General features: G+C 39.1%; 1 protein-coding gene across 4 annotated transcripts in view; it reads left to right on the forward strand.

Moving 5' to 3' along the window:
* The window catches only part of NR3C2 (nuclear receptor subfamily 3 group C member 2), a 328,906-nt gene that overhangs the window by 225,926 nt on the left and 83,267 nt on the right, over positions 1-19,713 (forward strand). For all 4 annotated transcript variants that reach the window (XM_035022937.1, XM_035022938.1, XM_035022936.1 and 1 more), the window contains one exon: positions 2,780-2,896. In XM_035022937.1, coding sequence (XP_034878828.1) covers positions 2,780-2,896 — 117 coding nt within the window. The remainder of the gene's footprint in view (positions 1-2,779; positions 2,897-19,713) is intronic.

Below are 19,713 nucleotides of genomic sequence, written 5' to 3' on the forward strand. Positions count from 1 at the left end.
ATCTTCTAGTGTGTACGGAAGGCAGTGGTCATTTCTTATGCATTCTCCTATGCCTGCAATCGAAGAGACTTAGTCATATTTTACTGCACATTTACAGAAGTGGAAAAGAACCTTAGATTACCCCACCCCCTTATGCAAATGTTTGGCAGCCTTGCACACATAGTAGGTTCCCAATGAATACTTGGCTGAATTGAAACCAATTAAAATTACGTTTAGTTTTCTCTTTGGACTTTAAAGTTTGTTCAACTCAATGTGAGTTACAGATAAATCTGTGGTTTTGTGTTCAGTTTCACACCGTACAAAAGTAACATAATGCTGATTGTCAGTGGAAATACTGACTGATAAAGTAGAGTGTTCCTCGCTCAAATAATGTTCCTTTGCTTCTTGGTTCTAGAGAGCATTTTCAGCATCCTGTTGGACCACCAGCAAATTATATTGCAAATTGATGTTTAAAAGACTCTGGCCTTAAGGCACACAGATACTGCCAGCCCTCCTGAATTCTTCCAGTTTCATCATTTTGGGAAGCCACTTTACCAGTGCTAGCATGAGTTTTTTCTTGTGAGCAAATAGCAATAATAATAATTACCTTCTATATCATAGGGTTGTTACAAGGCTTAAATAAGGTAGTGCTATAATAGGGCCTTAAAATTTTATTTTAGAAGTGGTAACCAATTAAGATACTGTGCAGCATCATGAAATGTTATATGAATCAGTTATGGTCTTTACCATGGGTATTGATTGCCTTTGTGTAATTATCTATACCTACTTACATTCACTAAGAGCCTCCAATTTTTTAAAAAGTCATTTTATTATTATAATGGTAGGTTTTCATTTCTCTACTTTGATAGATTTCCCTATTCTAGTACTGTTTATTGTTATTATTACTAAGATTTACCATAATGTTACTGAGAATGTGCTTTAGATTAAATTATTTCAATTACATTAAGCAACACACATTATTTTTCTTGAGTATTTACTGTAATTTACCTAGTACGTCTCAACCAAGGGAGCATGATATCCTAAGCTGAATTCAGGGAGTGTTTTAGAGCTTGTTCACTGCTTTATAGCAATCGATGAAACTCCCTCTCTCCTTTGTCTGCATGTTTTCAATGACCCATGACTCAGTCCTCGGACCTCTTCTCTTTCCAGTCTGTGCTCACTCCATATGATCTCATCCAGTCTCATGGCTTAAAATAATGACTACAAGCCACAAGCTATTACACCTCCAGCCCAGACCTCTCTCTGACTCCAAACCTGTGTATCTAACTGCCAACTTGGCACATCCACTTAGAAACTTCTCAAGCATCTCAAACTTAACATGTCCAAAATTGAATTGGGGTGGTTTCCCATAAACCACATGTTCCTACTGTCTTCCCCATTTCAATTTATGGCAGTTCCATTTTTCTTAAGGGTTCAGCCCAAGAATCTTAATGCCTCTAACTCCCCTTTCTCTTCTTGTCTGTCAGCAAATGCTGGCAGTTCTACCTTTAAAATGCATCTAAACTCTGACCGCTTCTCACCACTGTCACTGCTACCGTGCTGACCTGACCCACGAATATCTCTCCCCTGGATTGTAGTGATAGCCTCCTACCCCTGGTCTTCCTGCATCTGTCTTTGTCCGTTGAGTCAGTTGTCAACATAGCAGCCAGAGTGAGTCTGCTAAATGTAAATCACATCAAGTCATTTCTCTACTCAAATCTTCCCATTGCACTCAGAGTAGAAGTCCAAGTCTTAAATATGATCTTTACTATGGCCCAGTATGATCAGACTCACATTAACTCTTTTTCCTTATCTTTTACTTTCCACTCATTCTTTCTGTTCTTTCATACTTGTGTGCTTCTTAAACATGCCAGGTGTCCTCCCCAACCCTACCCGTACTTCATTTGCTTTTCCCTCTGCATAGTGTATTTTCTCCCCAAGATGTCCACACAGTGCCCTCATTTTCTTCAGACCTTTATTTAAAGCATCTTTGAGTAAGGCCTTCCATACTGTTTTTAAAATGTCAACATCCTCCCATACCTCCACCATGTTATATGCCCCTCCCCTAGCACTTAAGACTGTCCAACATTTGTATATTTTACCTAATTACCTTTCTGTTGACTGTCTCCTTCCAGTTGAATGAAAGTTAATGATAGCAGGGCCTTTTGACTGTCTCGTTCATTGCTATATCCACAGTGCCTGGTACCTAGTGGATGTTCTGTAAATCTTGGAAATAAATAAATGAATAATAGAGCTAGGCTACAATTTCACATTTTGCCAGTAGATGCCTCTCCCTAAGCATATTCCCACATCTGAATATTTTAAGCTACAGTTTGGTCTACAGTATGAAATAGTTCAACATTTACAGTTGTATAATTTGTAAGTCTTCCCACTGAAATCACCTGCATGTAAATGGTGGGCAGGCATAGCAGCTTAAACAACTGCAGGAGAGCCTCCGAGCACTCTGTTGCTGCTGTGATGTCTAAATGAAAATTGCACCATTGCTCAAGAGGGCTTGGGCAGCTACCAGAAATTTCAGTGTGAGGGAGCATGGCTCTATATATATGAAAGTCAGTTGGAAGTAAATGCAGTATTAATCTTATCTCTAATCTAAAATCTCACCTGTGTTAAACTGACTATTCCTGTACCTATATTATCTGTAAATCTTATTTCTCTTCTATGTTTTTGAAGAATAAATTTCAGGGCAGGAAAGATGAAGTTTCATATTCTGATTATACTTATTAGTACTTTATAGTAGTGTAGAAGTCTTTATTTTGACAGTTGTTTTTTAATTATTCAGGGCAACACAACTATTTATGTGCTGGAAGAAATGATTGTATCATTGATAAGATTCGACGGAAGAACTGTCCTGCCTGTAGACTTCAGAAATGTCTTCAAGCTGGAATGAATTTAGGAGGTAAGTTTTGTGTTTGTTAGTTCAATAAAAATTGTTAATATGTAATATAACACTACTAAGCTCTAATACTCCCAAAATTTAAGATGAAGCTAACATGGAGCAAAGATTTCTAAAAATCTAATAAGTTCATGCTAAATCATTTTAGTATTTCTTTCTCAGCAGGAGTTTTAAAAAAGTATGTTATGTGACTATGGTCCTGGTGAAGTTTTCAGTCCTGAGTTTGCTAAGGTTTCAAGAACTCAGGACATAACCAAAAAACCAAAACAAAAATGTATGACTTTTTATATAAAACCATAACTCACAGTTTTTATTATAGTGTCTGTTTAGAAATAAGCTGCCCTATATGTGTAACATTAACCAGATAGGAATACATTCCTAACTCTAGGAATAAATGTAATAAAGGAAGACCTATATGAAAAGACTTAAAAATGTCATAGGAGCCCACCGAAAGACGGGGTTGGGGGGGGAGGTGAATTGGGAGGGTGGTGGTTAAAAGACTTGAATCAAACACAAAAGTATACAATGTCCATGGATGGGAAAATTCAGCATGCTAAAGGTATCAGTTTTCCCTGAATTAATTTATAAATATAACACAATCCTAACAAAATTACCAATTAGTGATTTTAAGTTCCTAAAGAACAGCCAGCAAAATTCTGGAAAAGATAAATAATTAGGTCAACTACCTCTACCAGATAGTAAAACATATGATACAACTACAGCAATTAAAATGATCTGTTTATTTGTTTATTGATTATAAGACCAACAGAAATTCAAGAAATAAAAATAATATGAGAATTTTTTATGTAATAAAGTTGTCATTCCAAATCAGTGGTAAAAGAATAGATTATTCAACAGAAGTTATTGTGACAACTGGGAAGCCATCTGGAAAACAAGAAAATTGAATCCAAACTCATACTATCCACCCAAATAAATTGTAGTCTTGCAAAGTTTTAAACTTGGAAATAAAACCACAGAAGTACTAAAAGAAAACATAGATCTTTTTAATACTCTGCAAGTGGAGAAGACCTTGTTAAGTATAAAACTCAGAAGCTATTAAAGAAAGAAATGAAGAAATCAACACTATTTGCAAATCAACTATCACTGCAAAGGCAAATAATAAAGCTGGGGAAAAGTACCTGCAACTTATAGACAGCGGGTTTATTTCTTGCATAAGAAGCTCCTATAATTCCATAAGAAAAAGAAACCAACTTATAAAAATGAGATTGAGCGGCGCCTGGGTGGCTCAGTTGGGTAAGCATCCAGCTCTTGATTTCGGCTCAGGTCATGATCTCAGGGTGGTGAGATTGAGCCCCACATCAGGCTCTGTGCTGAGCGTGGAGCCTGTTTAAGATTCTCTCTCTCCCTCTCCCCCTTCCTTCCTTCTCTCTCTCCCCTTCTCAAAAAAAAAAAAAAAAGTGAAATTGAACAAAACAAGAATATGAACAGAACATTTATAGACAAAAGAAATATAATTGGTTCTTGAAATACATGAAAAGATTCTCAATCTAATCATAAGAGAAATACAAATTTAAAATATGAGGTAAATTTTTTATAAATGGCAAAAACAAAATATTTTTATGATACAGTGTTTGATGATATAGAAATAAAGTAAAATTCAGTGGTGATCTCATGCATTTTAGGTGGTAGTATAAGGTGATACAGCCCTATGGAGAGCGATTTAGCTATTTCAGTAAAATGGTAAAGGACACATACCCCTTGACTTAATGATTCCTAAGTATATTTTTGCAATGTAAGAAATGATACATTCATAAGATAGTCATCATAACATTGTTGACCATCAGAAATACCTTAAATATTCAGGTGTTCAGAACTGGTTAAATAAGTTACAGATACTCTTCAGACAATAGAGGAAGCTCTATATGGACTGATCTCCAAAATATTGTTTGATGAAAAAAATCAGGTTGCAAAATAGGATGTTTTGTCTACTACAAGTGATTTAACTGTTTTAGAAAAAGAATATATATCGTATAGAACATTTCTGGAATAGTTTATAAGAAACTAGTAATGCTGGTTGTCTCAGTAGAAAGGACTGGGTAGCTGGCAGACAAGGATAGGAAGGAGAATTATTGTCACTGTATTCTCTTTCGTGCCTTTGAATTTTGTATTGTGTTTGATGCATGTGTTGTGTATACACATTACCTATTTAAAAGAAATAAAGTAATTTGGAAAAGAAATGAGACTTCATCCGTCTTTGCTTTGATAAGTGCAACTGGCCAGCTTGTCGGAACTGGGGAGCAAACATGGCAGCACGCAGAGCAGAGCGACTCTTAGAAATCAAGAGGAGTATGGTCTGTGGCCAGCTGAGGCTGCTCATGTCAGAGTGTGGCCGGAAGATGTTACATAACAGCTCAGCCAGAGAGACTCATGCTGGTTAAGAGGATGGGCTCTGGAGCCAGACTGCCTGGGTGGGAACCCTTGTCCTGCCACTTCCTGACCTTGTAACCTCAAGCAAGTTACCACCTTTCCATGCTGTGTTTCCTTATCTTCAACTTGCAGTAATCAGCATGCTTACCTCATAGGCTGTGATGAGGAATGACTGGGTCAGTGTGCAGTGAAAAGAAAGTGATCACTCAGTACATGTCAGTGGTTTGGCGGGTGGTGGCAGTGCTCACTGTGATTTCCATAGGGCTTTCGCACATGATCTGAAAGACGTTATTGCCCCATGTTTTGCTGTTGGCGAACCTCAGCCCAGACTAGCTAAGTAACTTGCCCAAAGGTGCCACAGCCAGTGAAATGATGAACCTAGGTCTTGTAGCTCTAGACTCTTGGTCTGGTGTTTCTCATATACCGCACTGTTCTCTTGTTCTGTTATCTGAATCAGTGCAAATGTGGCACAGAGATCACCTCCTTAAGCATGTGAGTGAGAATCCGGAGAAATTAATCATTTAAAATCTAGATGGCGGGCGCCTGGGTGGCTCAGTCATTAAGCGTCTGCCTTCGGCTCAGGTCATGGTTCCAGGGTCCTGGGATCCAGCCCCACATCGGGCTCCCTGCTCAGCGGGAAGCCTGCTTCTCCCTCCCTCACTCCCCCTGCTTGTGTTCCTTCCTGCTCTCGCTATCTCTCTCTCTGTCAAATAAATAAATAAAATCTTAAAAAATAATAATAATAAAACCTAGATGGTACAAGGGTACAGCCAAATTTTAAATCAATTTTGTAAAATCCAAAATCTGGGGTGCCTGGGTGGCTCAGTCGTTGGGTGTCTGCCTTCGGCTCAGGTCACGATCCCAGTGTCCTGGGATCGAGTCCCACATCGGGCTCCCTGCTCAGCGGGAAGCCTGCTTCTCCCTCTCCCACTCCCCCTGCTTGTGTTCCTGCTCTCGCTGTCTCTCTCTCTGTCAAATAAATAAATAAAATCTTTAAAAGGAAAAAAAAAAAATCCAAAATCTGAACTTAAATATACATACACACTACTGAGGTATCTTTTAAAGTGTCCACATGTACATTTTATATAACTTTATAAATATTATAAAACTTTAATACATAAATACTACAATAAATGTTATATAATTATACTCTATAAAATATAAGTACTATTAGTTATTATAAAATAACAAAAAAAACATATTTATAATTCCTACCTCATAAGGTTTTGTTAAGGATTAACCAAGCCCATACATAACCTTTAAAATAGGGTTTCTCGGGGCGCCTGGGTGGCTCAGTTGTTAGGCGACTGCCTTCGGCTCAGGTCATGGTCCCAGGGTCCTGGGATCAAGTCCCACATCGGGCTCCTTGCTCCGCGGGAGGCCTGCTTCTCCCTCTCCCGCTCCCCCTGCTTGTGTTCCCTGTCTCGCTGTGTCTCTCTCTGTCAAATAAATAAATAAAATCTTTAAAAAATAAATAAATAAATAAATAAATAAATAAATAAATAAATAAATAAATAAATAAATAAAATAAAATAGGGTTTCTCAACATCTGCGCTGTTGACATTTTGGATAATTTGTATATCAGCATCCCTGGTCCCTACCTACTAAATGCCAACAGCAATCCCTCTCCCCAGGTTGTGACAACCAAAAATGTTTCCAGACTTTGCTAAATATACCCTGAGTGGCATCAAGACCCACTGGTTTAGCTATAATAGTAAATGATTGTAAGCACTATTCAATGAGATATTTTCTGCTGGGATATAGATTCCATCCGGTGGAAAAGTTTTTGCCTGTTTTGTTCATCGCTTTTTTTCCCCAGTGACTAGAACAGTGCCTGGCATAAAGTAGGTGTTCAGTAGCTATTTGTTGAATGAATGACTAACTGGCATTCTTGAGGGCTTCTGTGTTCTAAGCATTTTGCTAGGCCTTTATATGCATCATCCTTTTTAAATCTCACATTACAATATGCAATACATACTATTAAATCTGTCCATTTTGGAAATGAGTTCACAGAGGCACAGAGAGGTTAAAGAAGTGGCCTAAGACCACAGAGCGAGGGAACTCAAATCTCATCTCTGGCACCAAAGCCTGTGTCGAGCATCACTCCACGGTATGACATAGGTCTGCTGTTTGTAGATTGGCATCTTTAAAATAGCCCAGATTGTCTGTTAATGGCAGCCACAGCAGCCTGCTTTTTCACTTGTGTCTGTAATGACCTGTAAGTGAGGTTTGGCACAGGACCTGATACAGAATTCACATAGTTTGTCGTTGGTTTCTGTATATGCAGCATAAGTTCTGTGGGTTTTGGAAAAACATTTTACTAGAGAGAAAGCATACTGTGAATCTTGAGGTCATTGAAAGTACTGAGTCAAAAACAGGGCAGAGTGGAAATTAATATTTATGAAAACACTGTTTTCTTTAGGCTCAAGTTATAATTTAACCACTTCTGGTTCGTAGATTAAATCCTTAACTTTTACTAATTATCCAGTTGCAGTGACCTGCATTGTAATTTTTTTCTTTTCTTCTGTAATTTATTTTAAAGCCTCGCTTTTAGTTTCAATGTGGGCAATAAGAAATGCAAGCAATTTTATTATATTCAAGAAAGATAACATGAATTTTAACCTTTTAACGTGAAGCAGTTTTATAAATTAACAATGTGAGTTAAATTAAAGCCTATATCTATACGTGTCCCAGTCTCACCCATGTTCTTAACAGAGCAGGGCTGTCCAGTTTCTTTTGATCCACTCTTCTTCCCTGCTGCCTCTCTTGGGGGATAAGGCAGCTGCCAACCCAATGTAATATTTGGAAGGCATTTTCTGTTGGTGAGTGATCATGACTCTGGGAACAAAATTAGCCTCCCCATTCTAAAGGCTTCAGGAATCCAAAATACTTTAGAATAATTTTTTCCTATTTTATCAGCTGGTTAGCATGTAATTCTAACCATTGTCCCCATGCTGGCCTCTACCTTAGAAAGTGGGAGGAAGGAAGAAGAGCAAGTAGATTTTTAGTTCTCAAAAATTAAAGCCACAAAATGTGCCCCTTCCCTTTTCTCTAGATCCACTCCCTCCTTCCTACCACAAGTACTATTCCTTTTCTTTAAAATCCTGCTGAGCTTTAGGCTGCATGCAAAGGAAAATATAGCAGAAGATGTGAGAATGTCAACAGAGAAATTGAAAGGAAAATAACAGCTTTCCTGGCCCCAAGCTGGGCCTGCCACTCTTGCTATAGCCCCTATCAGTAGATCTAAAAAAGTCGTGGTTCCATATGCATGAGAATTTACTGCTTTGCATAGCTTTCTCCAAAGGAATTAATCACTTTTACATGCCAGTGTTCTAAAGAGGATGATCTATACATGTCTTTTAGAGCTTCTCCTAAAATAGATAAAACATAGCATTAAAGCAAAGTGGCCCTCAGACCAAGAATGAGTGTGGGGCGGGGGGGGGGGGGGGGGTGATTTCCCGTTGACTGCACTCTGGCCATAGAATATAGAGGGGATCTTTGCCTATTCCGTTCCTCCCGTTTACAGATGAGGAACTTGGAATCCAAGATCATATCTTTAGAGACTTAAAAAATGCAACGTAAGGATTCTAATTCCCTTGTCTTTCCTCTTTTCCAAAGCACACCCCCCGCCTTACTTCACTTTTCATTAATAGGCCAAGTCCACTTTCACATTCCTTTAATGAAGACTCTAAAATATTAAAACCTTGCTCCCTGTAGCTTTAGAAATGTAGACTTTACAAACCACCGGATATTCCTAACTTGGGTTCCAGTTTACTTCCAGCGCTTATCTGCAGCTTTCCTGAACGCCAGCGATCTCTTTCACTCACATCAGCAGGAGCCTTCCTTTAAAGGGTGGCCCTGTCAGGCAGGTCTACCTTTGCCTCTTAGAATGGACCACTTCCCATGCAAAGAGAGAAGGATGTCTGGCCCAGGAAGCAGGAGCAACAGTAGACCTCATGGTTGCTTTCTGGAGACAGACAAGGCAGCTTGGTGAAGAAGGAACGAAACAGAACGCTAATGCTAGCAGCGTTCAGAGGAACAGATAACTCTTGTATAGGACTGATGAGAATGGAACCAAAGAGAGGAAAATCTGTAAATTAAAATTCATCCACATAATGCAATATTAATCAGCCAATAAAATTATGGTGATGAAAATTCATAGCAACACAGAAACTTTCTAAAAAAAGCAATAATGAAAAATTAATATGCAAAATTATTTAGGTTACTTATTCTATGATTATAGCTATATAGGAAAAGACTTGCAGGAGTCGAGAGACGAGGGGCAAATGATGAGTACCAAAAATGGCTGGGTCCATGAGGTATGGGTATAGGCAAAATTTTTCTTTTCCCTTTTCTAGTTTTTTAATAATATGAGCATGTTTTATAATAAAACTTAAAATAGAGTTCACAGTTTTGAACTAAAAAGAAGGGAAACATGAAAATAATGCTGCTGTTGAGCAGAAGACATAGAGAATTAGATATACAGATAATCAAAGGAGTTGTCCCTGGACAGGAAGGAGGAAAAAGCAGGAAGGGAGGTTAGAGACCTCAGTAAATCAATCTCCTGCTGTGAAATGCTTTAAAAACCAAAATGGAGAAGTGAGTGAAAAACAAAAGACCCAGAAATGGGAGAATGACAGAATCATAACTGATGCACCAAGCCCAAGGAGAGGAATCTTTTTACTTGAGGAAAATTGGCTTTACCTGCCAGCGACTTGCTGCAACTAGTTGGCTTGGTCACCTGCAAAACTCACACGCACTGTGGGTCTGGTGAGAGAAATTACAGGATCAATGCCAGTGAAGAGTAGGTTTAATATCAGAAATCCAATAAGAAAAACAATTTTTATATCTTTAAGGGTCTCCTGAGGCAGGATATGCAGTAGTCTGTAGAAGTTTAGAAAGCCCAAGTGTACTGAGTTTTATGAAGAAATACCATTCCTCAGATTTTTTTTTCTTTCCAATTCCTCTTGCTTGTAGACAGTAAGAATTTCAGTGGGACTGTTGAACAGTAAACTAGAGGGGAAAATAACACATTTTTATAAATCAGTGAAAGTATTTTTTTTAATCTTCATGTATAAGTTAAGCCATATTAATTGTCTTAGTAATATAACTTGAATTAAACAACTGGTATTTTTACCCTGCAAAATTTCATGGAGGAAAGTTCAGGATTGGTCCCAAAGCAGGCAGAATTTAAAGATTTACTGTAGGGGCGCCTGGATGGCTCCGTCGTTAAGCGTCTGCCTTGGGCTCAGGTCATGATCCCGGGGTCCTGGGATGGAGCCCTGCATCGGGCTCCCTGCTCAGCGGGAAGCCTGCTTCTCCCTCTCCCACTCCCCCTGCTTGTGTTCCCTCTCTTGCTGTGTCTCTCGTTGCAAATAAATAAATAAAATCTTTTTAAAAAACTTAAAAAAAATATTTACTATATTTCTTCAATTCCAAGGCATTTTCTTCTTTCAAATTTTAGCTATTGTGATTACATAATTTGCAGTCAGTATGTGCATTTAATTTTTGTTAGTTTCCTTCAATACTCTTAATTATATTGGGGTCTTATTTTGTGACTGATGACACCTTAGAAGTAGTAGAGGCATTCAATTCAAAGGTTCATCTATCCCAAGAATATACACATTTGTAGGCACATCCTCGGGTCTTGGCGAGCTTACTAAAGTAGGCTGCTTCCCTTGGGTCTTTTTAAATATATAACCCAGAGATGCTGGAAAAATTCTGCTTGGTGTGCAGAGGCCCATTGTTACGTCCATGTTTCCTTTAACTTTTTCATTTGCAGTCTGTCCTGGTAGGTTGTCATCCCCTCTTATTTAATGGGCAGGAGAGCTTCGCCTTGACCTCATGGGGCCGGGAGAGCTTGCCATTGGCCACAGTGATCTCCAGAGACCCTGTGTCAGACCTGGCCCGCCTCACATGTACAGTCTCTCTTTTGGCTGGACTATAGCAGCCTTCCAGGCCCACACACTCACTGATACTTTGTGTAATACACGACTGTTTTCTAACTCTTTGGTAAACTATGGGGAGTTTTAGTCTCATTTTTGTTTTGTTCATGTTGCTTCATATTGTTACACTCTTTGAAGTTACCTCAGGTGATAGAGTTTTATTTTAAGAAAACTGATGGTTTCACAATTAGTCTTTGGGAAATACTGGGATGTTCTTTGGGACACCATCAGGTTTTCAATTTCTAGGAGTTTCTCTTTGATTTTTTTGTTGTTGTTGTTCCCCTCTTTCTTTGGCTTCTTTTCAAACAGGAAGTTCTCTTCTCCCTCACTTGGTTTTCTTGCTTACTCATGGTTTTCACTACACTTATCTCTACGAACTGCCTTCTCTGTCTCTCAGCTTCATTGTCACCTGAGTGTCCTGTATTTGAACTTCCCAAGGGAGGGTCTGGGCTGATTGGTTGATCACTATCAGAATGGAGCTTCTGGCTGGTTGGAGTCCTCCAGAGGGTGTAGACAAACGCCTGCCTTTGACTCTGCTGCCCCTACGTTACCCAGGCTGGTGCAACAGGCTATAGACCCCTGGGGCACAACGCTTGATGATTTTTGACAAGAAACATTTTAATCCTATTTTTCAGAAAGGAACTGGAAATATCAGCAATCAGAGTGTAATAGATTCAATACAAACTCGTAACAATTACCATCATCTGTTAATTGTAGAGCATCCCTTAAATCATAGTAACTTTTTCAACATTGTGATTTTTACTCACGTGCTATAAGTTATCCATACATTTAGAAGTAAAAAAGCATTTGTTTTTAATAAGCAAATTGACAAAGGAAAATAACTTTTCATGCTTCTTGGAACACAACTACTAAGGCTTTATTTTGGAGTTCAAGACTTTTTGACATAGCTACTTTGAAAATACACAAACCCAAAACACACACACATACAAACATAAATAACGCAAATCTTAATTTTAAAAAAATCAATTAATGTGTAAGGTGGACATTCTCTTGTAGAACATCTCTCTATACTCAAGTTGTTCTCTGTCCCTAAATGCCAGGCTCTAGGAGAGAGGATGAGCTCTGGGGTTAGTGAAAGGTAGGGAATGAGGGCTAAGGAAATATTAGAGAAGAATATGAAACCACTTAAAACCAAGCTTCATAGGTTTACTATACTCAGTCAACTTAGAAAGGGGTGATCAGTCTTTCTAGGTAAAGTCCCCACCTGTTCTCTAGGATTCATTTTACTGTCTACATCAAATACTGGTTTCACAAAGTTAAAATTATTGAATTCATTTACTTTCAATTAACAGGTATATCCACTAAGACATATAACTTAATCTTTTTCCATTTGAAAACCTAGAGACTAATGGTCATCTGCTTGTTGTCTTTCTGAATAGATATCTTCTCCCCAGTTTCACAGTAAAATGTTATGAGTGGGAAGACAGGGAGAGGAACCTATTTATGTTACAATAAAAATCCTCTGTCCTCACCTCTAGAACTTAAAAAAACCATCCAGCTACTTGCCAACAGTTCCTCAGCCTTCGGTAGCTATATGTATGATATTTAATATCATTAGTATCTTTTAAGATGATGATTTTTCTGGGGCAGATAACATACCTTTTAAAGGCTAACCCAATTCTAACAGATTTTTAAAATATTTTTATTGATTTATTGAATTATAAAATACCATACTCACTACAGTGATTAATAAAGGAAAGTAATAGTTCTCTGTAATATATTGAGAGAATAAAGATGGAAGAAGAGTCAAGCTGTTTGCTGAGCACTTTATTTACTGATTAAAAAATAATGATTTACATTTTGACATAGAGGCTCTTAAAAGCTGAACTAGCAGAGCTAATAAAAATGGTTTCTTCAGAATGTGCTGCTTCATTATTTTGAAAAGAAGATCTATCAACAACAATATAAAGGCAATTGCTGAGTTAGGTCATAAAAATAAGAAGCTCCAAAATGTAATTATTCTATATTTCTCCTTCAGTGTTTTGTACAGCATTTGTTTTGAGAGGATAATAATATGAAATATGTTTAAATAGTGATAAAGATAAGCAGTTACTCTGTTACCATAAAATTATTTTTTATATTAAGATTAATCTAATTTGTATAGGAGGGGATCATACTATTTAAAAAGTACATCTCTGCTGCATCTGTTCATTGATTTGTTCAGCAAATATCTATCACATGCCTCTGGAATTCCGGATATCTCACATGGTGTTGCCAGGGTGGGATGAGAAGGCAGGCATTGGCCTTGCTTTCAAAGACCTAATCTTTAAGAATGAAGAAATTTATTATGGACCAGATAAGCATTAAAAATTGCAGCAAGGCACTTAAGAGCACCATTAGTGTTGATGATGGCACAAATCCCTAGAGTTCTTTGTCTTTGCCTTAGAGTGGTATCCACAACTTTTTGATTTGTATTTATTGGTCAAGGTGGTGGCCTCTCAGGATGGCTTCCCATGACTCTGTCCCTTGATATTTGGTTGGTTCATCCTGGTTGCTTCCTTTGTGCATTGATCCCACCAAATGGCCTTATGGCATCTTCCCATTCTTGTGTGGGACGTTGTCTGGAAAGGAGCAGCTCTGCACCATGAAGCCTTAAAGAAGGACCATACAGCTCCTTCGTAACTGCAGACCACCCCAGTTCCAACTTCAGCATCTACCTTCACTTGATGTTGCTCCCTGAACTCAAACTATGAGATTAGGCTCTTTACATTCTTGCCAAAAAAAATTAAACTGACTTTACTATGAAGATTCCTGGCCATCTTAGAGGATTTTAAGTCATTTCTAGTCTGAGGACAACTGAGGCAGCTCTGGTTAGTCTCCTGGGAATACACGCCATGTCTGTCTCTCTTGTAGCTCTTATAACAGATGAGAAGAAACGTCTGTAGAGAAAGGCTGGAACTTCGGGAGGCACTTTCTAGCAGCCAACCTTCTGCCCGCTCCTTTCAGTTTCAGGACCACCCTAGCATGTTCCTGATTCCCCAGAAACTTCAGAACTCACCTTCAAAACTGCCAGAAAAGCCAGGAGACAAACTGTTGTGAAGAATTTTTTTTAATGTTTTTAATTCTTGAAGATTTCTTTCCACATGCAGTTTTCTTAATCTAGAAATAGTCAAACCAAGCCATTCTTTTTTTTTTTTTTTTTTTTTAAGATTTAATTTATTTGAGAGAGAGAGTGAGCAGGAGGGAGAGGAGAGAGAATCTGAAGCAGACTGTGTGCAGAGCGCAGAGCCTGATGCGGGGCTCCATCCCATGACTGAAAGATCCTCAAGATCACGACCTGAGCCAAAACCAAGAGTCAGCCGCTTAACCGAATGAGCCACCCAGGCACCTCTAGCCATTCTTGATTCTAAAATTAGTGTAGTTCACCAGTGAAAACTCAGTGTCATCTTTATTTGGCAGTTCATGATAATTACTTAGAAACATTTGCATATGTTAATTAGCTCACTGTTTTTTGAGAGAGGGAGGGGTGGGGGCTCAGAAGGAATGAGAGAGAGACAGAATCTTAAGCAGGCTCCATACCACCATGGAGCCCAGTGTGGGGCTGGATCTCACAACTCTGAGATCAAGACCTGAGCCAAATCAAGAATTGGACACTTACCCGACTGAGCCACTCAGGTACCCCAGCTCACTATTTTTTTTTTAAAGCAGAATCTTAAATCCTATAGGATAAAAACACCTTTCCATTCCGTATATACTCATATTTTTAGATAAGCTAAGTTGAGTCGGGTTAGAAATTTTAAGCCAAATTCAAAAGACTATGCAGAAGGAAGATAGGAAGCTCAGAAGGACTTTGCAACTAAGGGATACTTTAGGACAGTCATTCTTGGTTCTCACTACATATCAGATTCACATTCACCCATGCCCTGCTCCCACAGGCCCTCATGCAGTAAATCTTAAAGAGCATGGGCATCTTTACTTTGAAAAAAACTATGCATTGTGCGTCAGTTCACTAGAGCTGAGAACAACTGTTCTAGGGGTTACTAGAACATTGGCAGTGGTTTTCTTAGGATAAGAAAACCCTTTCATTTTTTTTAAGCACCTTAGTTTTAATTTTTTTTTCTATTTAGTGTTACTTTTATTTTTCTCAAGTAGATCACTAAGCATTTAGAAAATATTTCTTTTTCAGGAGAAGTCCCCTAAAAATGATATTTTAAGTTAATGTATTTGTATTTTCCTTGTTAACCCTAACACAGCCTTACAGAGAGCCACGTTAGCTTTTAGTCCACTGACTTTACTTGTTTGTGCTTTTCAAAGCAATAACTTTATAAGTTATACACTTAAATGCTACAAATATTGGAGGCAGAGTGTTCAAAACGCAAAGATGAAGGTAGGTTTCTTATCCTGAGAGAGGACAAGTCTAAAACAGTGGCCCTACGGTTCTTTTCTGGGGAACCATGAGTGGAGAAGGAGATGAGCAGGCAGAGAATAATCTCAGGAAGAAAGTTGAGGGGGGGAAAGAGGGAACTGTGGAAAGGATTGTGATTTGTTGTAAGAGAGGAAACTGATTTAGAAATGCCATCCTGGGTGTCACGTCAATTTTGTTTGTTTGCTCCCAACTCATACATGTGTAGACATTTGCGCCCCTGAGGAGAACTGGGAGGAGCGCAAAGGGAGCAGGGTTCCATCTCCCCCCCCCGCCCCCGCACACACTGCTCCCTCCCATGCCGTGGTGCTCCTCTCCAGCTTGTCGTCGTGGGGTCTGAAGATGTTTGTGTGCGTGGTGTCCTCCAAGCCCTCAAGTGGGTCTGTTCCCCACACGGTTTGGGTCACATCATTAAACTTTTCCAGATAATGGTGGTGACACATTGTTGGCTTTCCAGTTGTTTCATGGTTAAACAAAAATCCTTATTAGGCTTTAAATATAAGATTTGATTAAAATACCGTAGAGTCAAGAACAGATTCAAAATAAAACTTAAAAACTTAGTTGTATTTCATTTATTTACTTTAAGGTTCACTAACTGCCCTGTTCCCAGCAGGCTTTCCTATCTAATGGGTCAATTTTTTTCAAAATGTTTGACTCATTTTCTTCTTTAATAAGCAAAATCTGAAGCCTCCCCTTAGGTTATTTGAAATAAAATCAGTGGGATCCTGTGATAGAACATAAAGGCGTGAACACAGTGCTGATTTGTTTTCAGCTCGCACACACCCCTTTCACTCCACCTGCTCACCCGGACCCTGGGAAGTTTCCACACCGCTCCTGGGCACCGGCCAGTGGGAACAGTCCTGCTGGCCACCCTGGGGTGCCCTCCACACAGTCAGTGACCCCCCTGCCCGCAGCTGCCTCTGCTTCTGTACTGTGGGGGAGTTCCTGCCATGGCCGCCTCACTGGGGTGAGTGACAGGGCCCCTTTGTCAGGCACAGAAAGGGCCTCCCATCTGCAGCAGACCTAGGCAGGCCAAGGGAGCCACCTGTATTCCTACGTGTATGAGGTTCCTATCGGTGCCATAACAAAGTACCACAAGATTGGGACAACACACATTTGTCATCTTACTGTCCTAGAGGTCAGAAATCCAAAAGGGGTCTTGCTGAGCTAAAATGATCAATGTGTCAGCAGGCTGTGATCCTTGGTAGAGGCGCAAAGGGAAAATTAATCTCCTTGCCTTTTCCAGCTTCTGGAGGTTGCCCACATTCCTTGGCTCATGACCCCTTCCCGTCTTCAAAGCCAGTTTAAGTGCATCTCCCCTACTTTAATGTAATTAAATCTGCAGAGTCCCTTTTGCCCTGTAAGGGTAAATCTGCCCTGTACAGAGTCCCTTTTGCCCTGTAATGTAATTAAATCTGCAGAGTCCCTTTTGCCCTGTAAGGGAGGAGGTAAACATCTTTGGGAGACCATTATTTTGCTATCACGCTATTCACAACCTATTTCCAATAAAACAGTTTGTTGCCACTCTGGGATTTCTGGATGGCTTCCTGATTTGGGCCCTCTACATACTCACCCAGCTTATCCTCCTCTTCGCCTTACCTCCTGACACCACCCCTTCTTTCCCTGAAGCCACTCTGATTTCTTGTTCACAACCTTCTGGCTGTGCCTTTGTATGCACAGTTCTGAAACGGCCTACATTCCTCCCCTATGCTAATAAGTCTTTATTATCCGCTCCACACCTCCTTCAAAAAACTCATCTCCTCTGCAGTGAGTACATCTCTCACAGATCGGTCTTTCACACAGTGGGGAGAACTTCCATTCCTTTTTAGACAGTTCCAGGATATTATGTATGTATATAATTTATTAAGACTTCTTGTATAAAGCTTTTTATGACTTCCTTAGATGAGGTTAATTAGTACCTCCTATGTACTTCCACAGCCTCTGTTGGAGCACCTACCAGATTTTACTACAATTATTTGTTTATAGGTCTTTCTTGCCAAATAGTCTTTGAATTTCTCAGGAACAGAGCTGTTCCTTTGTCTTTATATCTAGAGCACTTAGAACAGGTCAGTGTTTGATAAATGCTTATGGAATAAATGAGTGAATGAATGAGCATGCAGTTAAACCTTGCACAAATATAACTAAACTGACCTTAGCAAAAAATTTTAAGTTTGGTTAGACAGTTATTTAAGGCACAGTATTCTCATTTTGAAAACAGTCCCATAACAAAGATTCCAAGGATGATATTTTAAGAAAGTTCTACTATAAATATTATTGTTTCCATCCCCTTACCAGGAAGGTGCAGTTTCCAAAAAACATATGATAAGTTTTGATCATAATGTTGACTTATATAGTATAATTTGGCAACTCCTTAAATGATAATACATTGCAAAAAAGCTTTTGTGTGTCTCTTTGTTCGTTAATGGGGAATTTTATGTGATGTTTGAACTCCTTAATTATTCTTATCTAACCACAATTTTTGTCACCAGCATGGGAGAATGGCATTTTGGGGTAGCTGTTGTAGCTGTTAAGGTGGAAATTCTAGCCCTGGTCTGAGATTGGTAGTGAAGCTTTAAGTTCAAGGTCAAGAGAGGCTCGTTTGAGTTGGCCTAGAGTGAAAGGGCTAGAGAACTGAGCCTCCAAAATAAATGTAAAAAGACAGGGATATGAGGTAATGGAAAGAAAAGGAAAGAAAAATACAGGAGTGTGGCAGACCTGAGATGAGAAGGTTAAGATGAAGATTTGGTGGAGCAGCTTAGTGGGATCCTAAATCCCAAGGATCATTAACTACATCAGTGGAATCCATGGTCTCTAGAACAGTTGTAATCCAAGGTCAAAGTCAAGCATCTGTGCTGATTTCAGGTGAGAGAAGAACCTGTCTTCCCAAGAACTTCACCAAGATTGACAGAAATGCTCAGCCCCTGTTTGGGCATCCAGTTGAGTAAAGCAGAAATAAGCAATGCTGTGTTCGTGACCATAAACATGAAGACAGTGTTCTGGTCCCATTTCTGGGAAATAGAGAAGCCTGCCGGCTGAAGAAGGAAAATGTTATCAGGGAGGACCTATAAGGCCTTCATCCATGAGAAAAATGTGAACCTACTTAACTGAACAGTGTAAAACTATAGTCTTTGATTGAAGCAACTCTGTGCAGCTTATACCTGGAAATTCCTTTACATTGTAGTCATGTTTAATTGTATGCTTAATTTGGCTGCGTGTAGGGCTACCATTCATGGGATGGGGGAAAGGTGCAACTTCCGAAGATGAGAAACAGGCTATAAACCTACGGGTGTGGACCTTTTTACCTCCAGGTGGTGTCAGCAGGAAGTTGACCATGGGGAGTAGTGCCAGCAACACGGCTGAAGGAAGATTGTGTTTTGTTTCATTGCAGGAACAAATATTCTTTTAATGTATGGTTAGTAAGGAAGCCTATTGTATAAAACCCATCTTGAATTTTAATGTGGAACGTTGAAGTCAGTCATTACTCATTTTTTTTTTTAAGAGTGTAATAACATACAGGATATGCACTTGTCAGTGAGTACATACACCCTTTGGGCGTGGTAGGGTACATGGCCATGGCTTTTGAATTGTAAACTTGATGCTGTGATTACACAAGCTGCAGGAACTTCTCTAGTGTGCTGAGTGTGTGTGCCCATGTTGCTGGCAAATTATGTTTGCACTGTAGAACAGATAATAAGATTCGGATTTCTAGAAGACTAAATGTGAATTTTAAGTATATGGATAGGTCCTAATCTTTTACAACACTAGCGATGCATACAGGGAATTTTGTATAGAATTCAACTATCTATGGAGCACAAGGGAAAACCTTCAGTGCTCCATCTGAAGGGAGTAGCCAGCTCTCAGGTCCAGGCATTTGTTACCATGGGGGAAAATAGGCAGATCTTGCCAGAATTTAAGATTTCTTTTTGAGATATCAGAATTTTAAAATTTCTTGTGAAATATGCCAAATTCTGAAAGATGAAAATGAAGTTTTTTAAATTTTACTTAGCTCACTTTCCAGTTTATGACTTCTTCGATCAAGGAAACTAACTTTAGGAGCATAATAAATTAGTATGCTGCTTATTTCGGTTCTTGTTTGATTTTTT

Source organism: Mirounga leonina, unplaced genomic scaffold (assembly GCF_011800145.1).
Source record: "Mirounga leonina isolate KUSES-001 unplaced genomic scaffold, KU_Mleo_1.0 Mir_176, whole genome shotgun sequence".
NCBI classification, from domain to species: Eukaryota; Metazoa; Chordata; class Mammalia; order Carnivora; family Phocidae; genus Mirounga; species Mirounga leonina.